The following is a 14,945-nucleotide window of genomic DNA, read 5'->3' as shown; positions in this document are numbered from 1 at the left end:
GTTTGCCTTGGAAACGAACAAGATCATTCTGTCATTTTTGAGATTGTATCCAAGTACTGCATTTCAGACTTTTTTGTTGACTATGATGGCTACTCCATTTCTTCTAAGGGATTTCTGCCCACACTAGTAGATATAATGGTCATCTGAGTTAAATTCACCCATTCGAGTCCATCTGAGTTCACTGATTCCTAGAATGTCGATGTTCACTCTTGTCATCTCTTGTCTGACCACTTCCAATTTGCCTTGAAGATTATGTGGCACACATGTTATTCCCCTATGTGATTTCTTCTTCATTCTTTAACATCTCTCCTCACAAGGATAAAAACTGACATTGTTCTTTCTTCATATCATAAGGTTTAACCCATTGTTGGCTACCTGACAGTTACATAAATTGCAAAGCACTTCTGATATATAACCATTCTGATATATAAACCATTCAGTATTTAAATATGAGTCATATTCTTGGTTTAGACAGGATGAAAGAAAGTATCACATGAAATCCACTAACTACATGAAATCCAGTAACTACATGAAATCCACTCATAGTCTTTTAAATGAAACTAATTTGGAATCTGTGAACACTTCATCTCTAATAATCATCACTGTTATGTCTGATCGGCTCATTTAGAAATTTTGTGACTGAATCCAGGTATGCGTTCCTACATTCAATAACTACTAATCAGATAGTACTCTTAGCAAGATTCTGCACTAATTGCCGAAAATAACACAGAACAAACAGATGTGGTTGCAGCATTCCTGAAACTTGCATTCTAGTGGGGAAGAGCAATGGCAAACAAATTATACCAATAAAAAAGTAATTACAATTTTAATAAGTGTTATGAAGAAGTGCAAAGTGCTACAAGAGCTTGTAATTAGGGTTCTTTGAGGAACTACTCTCAGAGAGGAGCACTGAAGTAATGGAAATAATTAGCCAGTAGAGTAGACAACTTTGGAGTTGGTTGAGTGGCTCACAAAATTCACAAAGAACTCTATACTGCCACATCTGTTTTACACAGGCTTAGCTCACAGCCTGAGCTGATTAAAGTAGGCATGGACATTTGATCCAAGGTGAGGCAATTCTGGGGACTAACCCTAAGAAAGGAGAATCAGTGCCTCTCCAGTCATAGAAGAGTCAGCACAGGAGGTAGAACCAGCACTTCACTGTGGCTGTTCTTTGCATTGGGAGGGAAGACATTGTAGGAAAAGAAAATAAAGGCTATATGAGAGATTTAGGGACATGAGAGGCAGAGACAAAAGGGAATCCAAGCAATATTTTTAAGTTTCTTGAGGCAGTTGTCACCAAGACCTGGATCACTCCTGCCTTTCATACAGCTATGGGAGATGCTGCAGCGTGCTTCCAATAAATTCCACGTTTGCCAAAGCTTGTAGAATATGATTTTTTTTTTCATTTCAACCCAAAGCATGCTAAGTTACAAAAGCAGGTAAAATGGGAGAAAGTGTATTCCAGACAGAGAAGACAACAGACACCAAGGCTCAGAGCAGACAAAAAGTTGACACCTTGAAAGAATTCTTCGGGATGAAGAGAGAAATCGTCTGAGCTGAGACAAGGTAGGAAGAGGTGGAATCCTGGGGAGCCTTATGGACCACCTACAGAGTCTGGGATATAGCCTATGAGAAATATTCATACTGTTCCTCCTGAAGCAGAAAATGAAACAAACAAACACAAAAGGCAATTCAATGACTTAAAAACATGTTCCTCCTAGGTAGTTTTAAATACATTCAGCAAACAGTTTTGAGCACCTATTATATGCCAGGTGCTGCAGAAGTGCAGCAGGACAGTAAGGGGAAGGATAAGTATGGAAGGATGAGAGTTTGACTTCCCAGAGAACATTTATATATGTACATATATATATGTATATATACATAACACTTTGCTGTACATCTGAAGCTAACACAACACTATAAATTATCTGTACTTCAATTTTTTTAATGGTTAAAAAGAAATTTAAAGTACAATTTTTCAATAATTTTGAAGCAATAAAACATTTGTAAAGATTGTGATTAATAACCTTAAGCTATGATTCTCAACTGGGGAAAACCCCAGCTCCCACTACCCAGGGACATTCAGCAATGTCTGGATACATTTTTGGTTGTCAGGGGAACTGCTTGTATCAAATAGGTTGAGATCAGCGATGCTGCTAAAATCCTGCAGTGCAGAGGACAGGCTGCCCACAACAAAGAATTACCCATCTTCAAGTGTCAACAGTGTCAGGGTTGAGAAACCCTGCCTTGCAGTAAGCAAGGTGATCAGTTCAGTTCAGTTCAGTCACTCAGTCATGTCCAACTCTTTGCGACTCCATGAATTGCAGCACGCCAGGCCTCCCTGTCCATCACCAACTCCCAGAGTTCACTCAGACTCATGTGCATCGAGTCAGTGATGCCATCCAGCCATCTCATCCTCAGTCATCCCCTTCTCCTCCTGCCCCCGATCCCTCCCAGCATCAGAGTCTTTTCCAATGAGTCAGCTCTTCACATGAGGTGGCCAAAGTACTGGAGTTTCAGCTTGAACATCATTCCTTCCAAAGAAATCCCAGGGTTGATCTCCTTCAGAATGGACTGGTTGGATCTCCTTGCAGCCCAAGGGACTCTCAAGAGTCTTCTCCAACACCACACTTCAAAAGCATCAATTCTTTGGTGCTCAGCCTTCTTCACAGTCCAACTCTCACATCCATACATGACCACTGGAAAAATCATAGCCTTGACTAGACAGACCTTAGTCAGCAAAGTAACGTCTCTGCTTTTGAATATACTGTCTAGGTTGGTCATAACTTTCCTTCCAAGGAGTAAGCGTCTTTTAATTTCATGGCTGCAATCACTATCTACAGTGATTTTGGAGCCCCCCAAAATAAAGTCTGACACTGTTTCCACTGTTTCCCCATCTATTTCCCATGGAGTGATGGGACTGGATGCCATGAGCAAAGCTATTATACATGAAGTAGCCAAAAGTGGAGATTTCATTCAGGCTTGTTCTATCAGGTGTTAAAATTTGCCTACGCCTTGGGAACACTGAAGCAGGCCATCTGTTGAATTCTAGAAACTTACTAACGGGGGCCATAGGACAGAAAGATGTGAAGATGAATAGATAACAATCAATCCTAAGATACCAATAAACATATGATCATGTAAAACAATGAAGTGACTATCTGATGTGAGAGTTGAATCATAAGAAAGTCTGGGTGCCAAAGAATGATGTTTTCAAACTGTGATGCTGGAGAAGACTTTTGAGAGTTCTTTGAACTGCAAGGAGATCAAGTCAGTCAATCCTAAGGGAAACCAAATCTGAATATCCATTGGAAGGACTGATGCTGAAGCTGAAACTCCAATACTTTGACCTCCTAATGGGAAAAGCCAACTCATTGGAAAAGACCCTGATGTTGGGAAAGATTGAGGGCAGGATGAGAAGGGGGTGACAGAGGATGAAATGGCTGGATGGCATCACTGACTCAATGGACATGAGTTTGAGCAAATTCCAGGAGATAGTGAAGGACAGGGAAGTCTGGTGTGCTGCAATCCATGGGGTCACAAAGAGTCAGATACAACTGAACAACGACAATCTAACCCAGACTAGGGGATCAGGTAACACTTTCTAGGGGAAATATGTCTTAATAGCCACCTGAGAAGATAAAAGCAGGAGTAGAATCAGTATCAGAAGAATGACAAGGACTAAGCAAAGCAAAGTTGAAGTAGATAATGGGGTAAAGATTGCAGGTGGAAGGAACCTAAAATATGAAGATCTAGGGCTGCCATCCATGGGGTCGCACAGAGTCGGATACGACTGAAGCGACAGCAGCAGCAGAGCTCTAAGAGTGAATGGAATGTCCGTGGGGCTCAGGTTCTCAGGAAATCTGAGGCAGAAAACCGAGGAGGAGCAAGGCTAGCCAACAGAATGGTGAAGGGGTAAGTCCTTGCTGTCCTTACCCCAGGGGCAGGAACTCAAACTGAAAGCAATGAGGCCGCAGTGTGTGTGCGCCCATGCTCAGTCATGTCTGACTCTTCGTCTCCCCATGGACTGTAGCCTGCCAGGCTCCTTTGTCCACGGAATTTTCCAGGCAAGAATACTGGAGTGGGTTACATTTCCTATTCCAGGGGATCTTCCCAACCCAGGGAGCAAACCTGCATCTCTTGCATCTTCTGCATTGGCAGGTGGTGTGTTTTTTTTTTTTTTTTTCACCACTTAGTACCACTTGGGAAGCCCTAATGTAGCAGCAGTCCAGCTAACAAAGCAGAGCTGTGACTTGGAGTACTGTGAAGTAGGAAGCAGTGGCATTTTTAGGTTAATTCTGACTTAATATGCTTCCAGTCTATTTTTATGTATGTACCTGAAGTGCCCGAGTTCTGCATTCCACTGTGCCTGTATATTGACAGTGTGATAAATCAGGGATAATGTTATTTGGCATGTTTCACAACCAGTCAGTTTGACTGACACAAGGAATCAACCTTACATATTTTAAAACCTCTTAAATTTACTTTGGTCGTAAGGCTGGATACATGGAACATTCACCTCCGTTTTTGTTCCTTGACAAACATTTCTTTAATTTTATAGACATGTTAGTCTGCAACATACACCCTTCACCCAGAGAACAGACAGCAAGCTGCACAGATTCTGTAACTAGTGGTAGTTTAGTCACTAAGTCATGTCCAACTCTTGTGATTCCATGGACTGTAGCCTGCCAGGCTCCTCTGTCCATGAGATTTTCCAGGCAAGAATACTGGAGTGGGTTGCCATTTCCTTCTCCAGGGGATCTTCCCAACCCAGGAATCGAACCCAGGTCTCCTGCATTGCAGGGAGATTCTTTCCCAAGTGAGCTACAAGAGAACCCCAACATATACCTTTCAACCAGAGAACAGACAGTAAGCTACACAGATTCTGTAACTAGAAGACTTACTAAAGACACTGGTTGAGAGATGAAAGAACAAATAAGCCTACTGAAAAATCTCAGGTAGAGAGCAAAACAATTTGATACCAGCTGCCAGTGAATTATCTATGTTTCTAAGGTAACTCCCAACATAGCTTGTTGTCTTCAGTAGTTATTATACATCAGAAACGTTTTTGGCTTTTTTCTTTCATTAAAGGTCTTTTATTCTTTGAAATAATCTAGATCTCCAGCTAAACAAAAAAGCTACTATTTTCCTGACCAACTGCCTAGTAAAGGAACAAAGGAAAACAATCTGTTTCTTTTCTGAAAGTGTTAGTTGCTCAGTCATGTCCAACTCTGCAACTCCATAGACTGTACTGTCTAAACCAGTTTTAATTCAGTTTCTCTTCTGAGACTGGAACAGTGAGGATGGTGTTACACAGATAGACACTTCAGAGACCAGGAACAGCAGGCATGAGGCAAATTTAGAGTTAAAGTAAGGCCAAGGTCAGCGGCCAGAGGCCAATAATTATAGAGGTGCTGGAAATCAAGGCTAAGTAAGGTCAACCATCAGCAGGAGAGTCAAGATCCCACTTACAGAAAGAGTCTTATAATGGCACAAAGCATCTTCAATTTAATTCAACAGACTGATGGAGTGCCTAATCCTCCCAGGGCCCTAAGCATATCCATGCCTCCAGCTGGAGCAAGGGTCAGCCTGAGCTAGTCAGGCCACAGACTGCTTGTACTAGAAGGTGCTGTGCTGTGCTTAGTCGTTCATTCGTGTCCAACTTTTGGTGAGACACAGTATAAATGTGGTCCATGAGAACTGTGTGGTCCACCATCACAGATGGTGTCCAAGCACAGCGAGAATAGACCTAGCAAAAGAGTTGCACTAGATTATAACAAAAGTTCTCTCCCTTTATTCTAAATTTAAATAATCAACATAGGACTTTTCTTCCCAAAAGAAAGGTATTTTAGAAGAACCTTTCTCAAGTCAGCATACTTCTTAAGGCTGGGGCTAATTCAAAAAGTAAACGTTTAAAAGCTGACTGATTGTGTGTATGCCCATGGGATTCACCAGACAAGAATATTGGAGTGGGTCACCATGTCCTTCCCTAGGGGATCTCTTGACTCAGGGATCAAACCCACGTCTCTTGCATCTCCTGAATTGGCAGGCGGATTCTTTACCACTGTGAAAAGCCAGCTGATAATGGGGTATCCAAATTGGTCAAGGGAGGTAATGGACAAATAAGAGCCCAGATAAACCAAGTAATATTTCAGTTTCTTACCCTCAACTAAAACACTGGTCAATGCCAGATAAAGCTTAAGATTTACGAAAAGGACCAGGGGGTTTTAACAGCACAGTCTTCATAGGTAAGTTTTGTTTCTGTTTTAGCTCATGATTTAAAGGTGTATTGAAAATAATTATACTTAACACTAGATTATGAATTTCCTCAGCCACCTACAAAAGCACACAGGGACAAAAGATATATAGTAGAGAAAAAAAACACCATCTGATTCATTCAACCAAAGAGCTTCTCCCACATGGAGGAACTTGCTCTTTATTTTGAGGGGGGTCAAACGCGATGGCACTCCACTCCAGTACTCTTGCCTGGAAAATCCCATGGATGGAGGAGCCTGGTAGGCTGCAGTCCATGGGGTCGCGAAGAGTCAGACACAACTGAGCGACTTCACTTTCACTTTTCACTTTCATGCATTGGAGAAGGAAATGGCAACCTACTCCAGTGTTCTTGCCTGGAGAATCCCAGGGACAGGGGAGCCTGGTGGGCTGCCGTCTATGGGGTTGCACAGAGTCGGCCACGACTGAAGCAACTTAGCAGCAGCAGCAAATACTCAATATCAACGGCAACCAAGAGTCTGTATTCAAAGGCAGATGCAATTTCAACATAGCGTGTTCCTGATTTTTTTTAAGTTGAACTCTTTTGTTCTTGAAAATGTCAGGTACAAATCCTCTGAAATGCCTGACATCTTCAACCTCCAAACAATGGATTACATAAATGTGTATGAAGAATAAGAAGCCAAGTTAAGAACCTGAGTTTATTCAGGTCTGTGAGACTTTTATAATGAGCCCATTTAAAGAATTCTTATGTCAAGGCCAAGTGTACTCAATGCAATACTTTCAATAAATCAAACGAAAACACATATTCTAGGATAGAAAAAGTCAGATGTGACTCATTTTTTCAAAACCCTCAAAGCATGAGGAGCCCCAAATATTTTATGATGTTTTAATTTCATCAAAAATGAAAAATACAAAGTAGCAGCCACAAACTGAACATTAGGAAAACCCAAATAGCTATACAACACTGAAGCAGATGCTCTCTCTCTTTGAAATGCCCTGCACAAGTCAGATTTAAACCTCAGATGGTAAAGAATCCACCTGCAACGCAGGAGACCCGGGCTCAATCCCTGGGTTGGGAAGATTCCCTGGAGGAGGGCATGGCAACCCAGTCCAGTATTCTTGCCTGGAGAATTCCCATGGACAGAGGAGCCTGGCGGGCTGCAGTCTATGGGGTTGCAAAGAGTTGGACAAGACTGAACGACTAAGCACAGCAGCACTGTTACTGAAGACATCTCTTTGATGAATTTTCACTTGATATTTGAACTACAGTAGCCCCAGGTTTATCATGTGGCTGCAACTGATGCTGAATAAACTGGAGAGTAGATGAGTGGCCATGTGCACGGAGAAGCTGAGCAGGTCTACAGTGGGAAGAATCTCCCAGACATTCAGGGGAGTGTTACGATTAACCACCACATGGAGAGACACTAATGGCCTGCTGCCTTTGTATTACTGTATGTTTATTAGGTCATACAGGAGACCAGGGACAAATTTCCCAACAAACTTTCCTCACTAAAAGCACATAAGGAAGAAGACGGCAATACGAAAAGTTATTTCAGAAAAATCTTTTCTATCTGTAACTACAAGTCTGAGCTCCCCAAGTCAGATAAATTATTTGCTAAATTACTCTACATCATTATTTCCTTAAAACAAAGTTCAGTTCAGTCACTCAGTTGTGTCTGACTCTTTGCAACCCCATGGACCAGGCTTCCCTGTTCATCACCAATTCCCAGAGTTTACTCAACTCATGTCCATTGAATCAGTGATGCCATCAGACCATCTCATTCTCTGTTGGCCCCTTCTGTTGCTTTCAATCTTTCCCAGCATCAGGGTCTATTCTGGTGAGTCAGTTCTTCACATCAGGTGGCCAAGTATTGGAGTTTCAGCTTCAACATCAGTCCTTCCAATGAATATTCAGGAATGATTTCCTTTAGGATAGACAGGTTGGATCTCCTTGCAGTCCAAGGGACTCTCAAGTCTTCTCCAACAGCACAGTTGAGAAGCATCAATTCTTCGACACTCAGCTTTCTTTATGGTCTAACTCTCACAACCATACATGACTACTGGAAAAACCATAGATTTGACTAGAAGGACCATTGTTGGCAAAGTAATGTCTCTGCTTTTTAATATGCTGTCTAGGTTGGTGATAGCTTTTCTTCCAAGAAGCAAGCGTGTTTTAATTTCATGGCTGCAGTCACCATCTGCAGTGATTTTGAGCCCAAGAAAATAAAGTCTTTCCCTGTTTCCCCATCTATTTGCCATGAAGTGACTGGACCGGATGCCATGATCTTAGTTTTCTGAATGTTCAGTTTTAAGCCAAGATTCCCTTGTGGTTCAGATGGTAGGGTCTGCCTGCAATGTGGGAGACCTAAGTTCAGTTCCTGGGTTGGGATGATCCCCTGGAGAAGGAAATGACAACCCACTCCAGTATTCTTGTCTGGAAAATCCCATGGACAGAGGAGCCTGAGAAGCTACAGTCCATGGTTTCACAAAGAGTCATACACAACTGAGCGACTTCAGTTTCACTTTTGCTTTCTGCCATAAGGGTCATGTCGTCTGCATATCTGAGGTTATTGGTATTTCTCCCAGCAATCTTGATTCCAGCTTGTGCTTCTTCCAAAACACAGATGGGTTACAGTAATTCCCCATTATCCACGGTTTCATTTTCTGTTGATTTCCAAAATCAGTAAGTAGAATATTCCAGACATAAATAAGTCATAAATTCTAAACTGCATGTCATGCTCAGTAGCATGATGAAATCTCACAATGTCCTGCTCAGACCTGCCTAAATATAAATCTTTGCTTTGTCCAGTATATGTAAATCAACATTATCAGATCAGCTATCAGGGGATCACAGTACTTGTGTTCAGATCATCTTTGTTTTACTTAATAACAGTTTCAAAGCATCAGAGTAGTGATGCTGCAATTCAGAGATCCCAAGGAGAAGCTGTAGAGTGCTTCCTACAAATGAAAAGGTGGAAGTTCTTGACTTAACAAGAAAAAAAATTATGTACCTATGCTGTTAAGATCTATGGTAGGAATGAATCTTCCATTGGTGAAATTCAGAAGGAGGAAAAAAATTCACTCTAGTTCTGCTATCACACCTCAAACTGCAAAAGTTAAGGCCACAGTACATAAGTGCTTGGATAAGATGGAAAAGGAATTACATTTGTACATTAATTTTCATCACAGTATATTGCTATAATTGTTTTCTTTTATCATTAGTTATTATTTTAATCTCTTACTGTACATCATGTGTAAATTGAACTTCATCATAGGTGTGTATGCATAGGAAAAGACAAAATATATACATACAGTTTCATACTATCCTTGGTTTCATGCATCTGCTTGGGGTCTTAGAATGCATCCCCCATGGATTAGAGGGGGTTATTAGGAAGCAGTTGAACTCTAGATACTGGGGAAATTGTTATTTAGGAAAATCCAGAATTGCAGAAAAAGCAACATAAAGACTTTAGAAAACTGTATTTCTCATTTTATTCTGCTTGAAATAGTCTAGAATTAGAGTAATTTGTAAAATACAGAAGTAACTCCAAGGATCATAAAGGTAAGCCTGTTTCTGAAGATGAATTGAGAAATTAGCTAATGTTAATTCTAAGGAAAGGAGGACTAAAAGATGCGTGCCTGAAAATATCGAAAGGATCATTACACAGAAGGAATAGTCATGTGATGCCTTATTATCTGTTTTCAACTGGTTGCAATTATGCAGATATTATTACGTCTAATTACAGAAGTAGATTCATATAAATACAAATGAACAAATATAAAAATATATACAGACATGAGAAAAATTTTGAAACAAGTTCAAATGATTTGATATTTCAAAAAATGAAACTGCTGATTGTGGCAGTACATTAAAAAAGCTGAAGACTGGTCAGGAGTATTGCATTGAGTTGGCCAAAAATTTCAGTTGGGAAAGCGAAATGAACTTTCTGCCCAACCTGACAGAACAGTCATGCTCTGATTAATGGTTACAGTATATGACCTCCAAGAATTTTTCACTTCTGAAATTTTGAGTTAATTGGTTAACATGGAAAGAGCAAATGTTCAGCATTAATAATAATACTGGAAAAATAATACATACTTGGCTAATAAGAAGTGATTCTAGAGGCACTTAATAATTTATGTAGTGATGTAGATTATGAGGGGCAGGTGATGCTTTAAAAGATCAGAGTTTTTATAAACCAGTGCCTTCTCATTATTCATTGAATAATTTCTTCCCTAGAAAAGCCACATGACTTCATGAGAATTCCACTTTAAATTAATTCTACATTTCAGCCAATAAAGAATTACTTCAGTCTTGAACTTCAGGATGACATGGAGTGGCAGGCATCTCCTGCTTGAAAAAGATTCTTATTTAAGTGGTTTTCTGAGAAATATTTCAAGGCATTTTTAGTAAGACTGAAATCTGGTCAAGTGGTGTTTCAGTGTTGCTATATTCAGAACTGAATCATATATATGGAGTCATTTGTCAAAATAGACGGACAAGTTTGCTTTATTTTTATAGTAAGACAAAAGAAAGTAGCATTTTCTACATATTTTCTACCCATTGTTATTTCTTTGGGATATAAAATTTATATTACTGAGACTAAAGTCATTTTGATATAGGTTAAAATGAATCATTTTTATAGAACTAGGTTTTAAAGCTCATTATGCCCAAAGATTTCCATTATGATCTAATTTGAAATGAAAGTAAAGAGAAATAATAATTTTATTCTTCTAAAATAAGAAGTCACTGTGCTTCAATAAAATATCACAAAACACAGTTATAGAGAAGTAACAAACTGGCTAAAAAGCACAACTCATGAACAATTATCAGCCATGTGAGAATCTATGAATTAGTTCATAGAAAATCATCCTTGTCTATGAGGGATAACTTGTTTTCTCATACCTAGGTGATATATAGTTTCCTGCCTTAAAAACACTCCACAAAGCAACTTTATCTGGAGTATTACCAAACTTAGAAGTAAGATACACAGTGTATATATAAATATTACATATAGACTATCTAAAATGCAAAGAAAGCTACCATTATGTTGACCTTAGGACCAAGTACAGAAATGGTGTGTAAGTCAAAAGGAATTAAGAATGATGAAGTAGTCTACTTAAAGTAGTAGCTGGTGGTGCCTGGGTAAACAGTAGAGAATAAACGGAAATTTCATAAATAGAAAAAAGTCAAATGATAAACTGAGAAAGCAACTGGCTGAGCTGACATTGTAAATCTTGGGCGCCTAAGATAGCGGCAGCCTAATCGTGTCCACAGCAGTTGTAGCACTGACAAAAATACAGGGGTATCTTTACTGTGGCACAGGCCATTCAGAGAGACTTACTAAAGTGTAAATATATTCAAGTTTTTATTTACAGTATTCTTAACACATTTTACCTAGGTCCCCTTGCTTACTCTGTAACACTATCTCTTAGCGGGGCAAAAAAGCATATGGAGATTCCAAATATGCCCAAGAGCTTAGGCACCCCCAGATTCTGGCTCCCAATATCCCAAGCCCCACATTTCTCATCACCTTATAGGGTCAGGACAACTGACATAGAGACCTCGAAATATCACATCATGAAGCATTGCGCCTCTATGATCCATCTTTGATTTATCAATAAGAATAGGCTCTTTAGCACAGAAATTGTCCCTGTGAGAATTTGATATAAGAGAAGCCACATATGAGACATTAAAAAAAAAAATCCCCTCAACAAGGACTTACTGTATAGCATAGGGAACTGTACTTAATGTCTTGTAAAAACCCATGATAGAAAAGAATCTGAAAAAGAATATACACACACATAATTGAATCACTCTGGTATACACCTAAAATGAACACAACATTGTAAATCAAGTGTACTTCAATTTAAAAAAAACCCCTCAACGGAGTATCCTTTGGGGAAGAAACTACCAATTTTCCAAAGAGAGTATCTCAGCACTTGGAAATACAACCTTATTACTGAAGTTTCCCAGTGTGTCCAGAGGCACAAGCAATCATTTGCTAACTCTATAAAGCACTTTGCTGCTAGCACTCACATAAACAATCCATAAAATAAGGTTCTATAAAACTATACAACATCCGACATACCAGCATACCTTGTGGAAAGATTCCAGGATGTTCCTATTAATAAAATAGATATAAAGTTGCCTAAACCCATTTTGAAACAGGAAAAGTTAAAGTGTTTGTTAGCTGCTCAGTTGTGTCTGACTCTTTGCAACCCCATGGACTGTCCGTTCTCAACCCCATTCTCTGTCGTGGAATTCTCCAGGCAAGAATACTGGAGTAGGTAGCCATTCCCTTTTTCTGGGTATATTCCCAACCCAGGGATAGAACTAGGTCTCCTGCATTGCAGACAGAGTTGCTACCACCTGAACCACCAGGGAAGCCCATTTCCTAAGATCATAATTCCTTCACTAACACTACAGTAGAATGGTAGTGTTCAAATAACCAGAGAATTCATTGTATTAAAAAAAGTTTTTATTCCACTTTGAGGACATTAAAAGTAATGTCAACCTATACTTCGAAATAAATATATTCAGAGTCCAGATTAAAAGTCCAGATTCTCTTAGAAAAATGAAACTTTACCTAAGCAACAACAAAGTCAACCTTGAAAACTGGCAATTCCAGTACTGATCAATACTAATACAAAATCCCACAGTATCTTCACAGGTAGTGTCATTGCAGGTCTAATATACTAGATGAATAGACTGTTTTTCCTATGCTTATTAACATAGTGTAATTATTTGACACTTGATATTCTATAGCATATTTTTGTCCAAGTTAAGAAATTGTTCTCAATTTTTCTTTTTATCAAAAAATATACAGCTCCTCATGGCGGCGGTGGCGGCGGCAGCTGATTTGGATGCGGCGCTGAAGCGACTGAGCTGCTGCTGGCCTGGCGGCTGAGCGTCAAGCTCCAGCCCGGCCTCCGCGTGCCCTTCGGGCTCCGCACCGCTGATGCTGCTTGGGCGCTGATCCCGCCCCGGCCGGGACGATGGTGAAGTATTTCCTGGGCCAGAGCGTGCTCCGGAGTTCCTGGGGCCAAGTGTTCCCTGCCTTCTGGCAGCGGTACCCGAATCCCTATCGCAAGCATGTCTTGACGGAAGACATAGTGCACCGAGAGGTGACCTCTGACCAGAAGCTCCTGTCCCGCCGACTCCTGACCAAGATGAACAGGATGCCCCGCTGGGCTGAGCGACTGTTTCCTGCCAATGTTGCTCACTCAGTGTACGTCCTGGAGGATTCTATTGTGGACCCACAAAACCAGACCATGACCACCTTCACCTGGAACATCAACCGCGCCCGGCTGACGGTGGTGGAGGAACGATGCGTTTACCGTGTGATCTCTGATAACAGCGGCTGGACCGAAATCCGCCGGGAAGCCTGGGTCTCCTCTAGCTTATTTGGCGTCTCCAGAGCTGTCCAGGAATTTGCTCTCGCGCGGTTCAAAAGCAAAGTGGCCAAGACTGTGAAGGATTTTGAATACATCTTGGCCAAGCTGCAAGGTGAGGCCCCTCCCAAAACCCTTGTTGACACAGCCAAGGAAGTCAAGGAGAAGGCCAAGGAGACGGCCCTGGCAGCTCCCGAGAAGGCCAAGGACCTGGCCAGCAAGGCAGCCACCAAGCAGCAGCAGCAGCAGTTCGTGTAGCCAGCCCAGGCCCCGAAGCAGCAGTCTAGCAGACTACCAGCTCCAGTCCCTGTGCCCCCTCCTCCTGTACTTTATTATTAAAAGCCAGCTTCTAGCCCTCTCGACTGTCTGGGTGGTGGGCTGAGGGTAGGTGCCCTGTTTGGCATCTCCAGCACAGCCAGCCAGTTACCCATGTCTGAGCCGGGCCTCCTTACTCCTGCATTGGGTGGCTGAGGACAGAGGCCCAGTGACTTGCCCAGGGTCACTGCATCCAGGTGAAGTGTAAGCTCCATGACGGCAGGGACCGTTGTTTTATCCTCTGATGTGTCCCAAGCATCTGAAACAAAATCTTGCGTGTAACAGGCACTCAATAAATACTTGATGAATTCAAAAAATATATATATATACACATATTTGGTTTCTATAGCTTTTTCTAAATGGTTAGATTCAAGTTCAGAAATACCTCTGAAAGATGAATGGGATTCATTCTAGTACTTATACCAAGGTAATATTCTTGGTAGTAATTCTACCAGGAATTTTCATTAATGATACAATTTCTTAAAAGTTTATGACTTATGTGAGAATTCTGTACTCTGATAAAATAAGATCACAAGTCCAAAACAAATTCAAGTCAGAAATCTCTTAAGGATAACTGGTTATAAATCTTTCTGTGATATCCAAGTTGACTTGATTAGAGCTACTATCTTTGTTTATGTAACTTGAATCTTATTTCACTTAAAAACTTGATTTGTGGTTAAATGAGATATGTAACCTAAGACGATTGCCTGGCCAAAGGCAGCTCTGAGAATGACAGTCACATTTTAGAAGGTGTTTCATTTCCTTCAGGCAAACACAAAGAAATTTCCACAGCTGTTAAGTTACCATGGTCAAAGTTCTGCAATTTCAGAATCCAAGCTGCTAGTCTAGAAAAACTAAAGACTTGAATTTTATCTCCCAGAGGTATTTCATCACGTAAGTCATATTGTGATCATAGCCTGCAGGCCTACCTTCCTTCTTACTTCCCACACAGATTCCTCATCCTTCTCTGAGCCCCATCTCAGCCCTGACACGTTTCC

At 40.8% G+C, this 14,945-nt stretch overlaps 2 protein-coding genes across 3 annotated transcripts in view; one reads left to right on the top strand and one right to left on the bottom strand.

Annotated features, from left to right (window-relative positions):
* The window catches only part of TAFA2 (TAFA chemokine like family member 2), a 569,177-nt gene that overhangs the window by 134,590 nt on the left and 419,642 nt on the right, over window positions 1-14,945 (bottom strand). The window lies entirely within an intron of this gene.
* Window positions 13,219-14,264, top strand: LOC114114007 (PRELI domain-containing protein 1, mitochondrial-like). The gene has a single exon (XM_042246981.2). The coding sequence runs from the start codon at window positions 13,237-13,239 to the stop codon at window positions 13,888-13,890; it is 654 nt and encodes a 217-aa protein (XP_042102915.1). The 5' UTR covers window positions 13,219-13,236; the 3' UTR covers window positions 13,891-14,264.

The sequence above is a fragment of the Ovis aries genome, chromosome 3 (genome assembly GCF_016772045.2).
Source record: "Ovis aries strain OAR_USU_Benz2616 breed Rambouillet chromosome 3, ARS-UI_Ramb_v3.0, whole genome shotgun sequence".
NCBI lineage: Eukaryota > Metazoa > Chordata > Mammalia > Artiodactyla > Bovidae > Ovis > Ovis aries.
This window is presented reverse-complemented; position numbering and strand designations above follow the sequence as displayed.

Coding starts and splice junctions, on each gene's coding strand:
- LOC114114007 (XM_042246981.2), top strand. CDS start 13,237: ATGGTGAAGTATTTCCTGGGCCAGAGCGTGCTCCGGAGTTCCTGGGGC.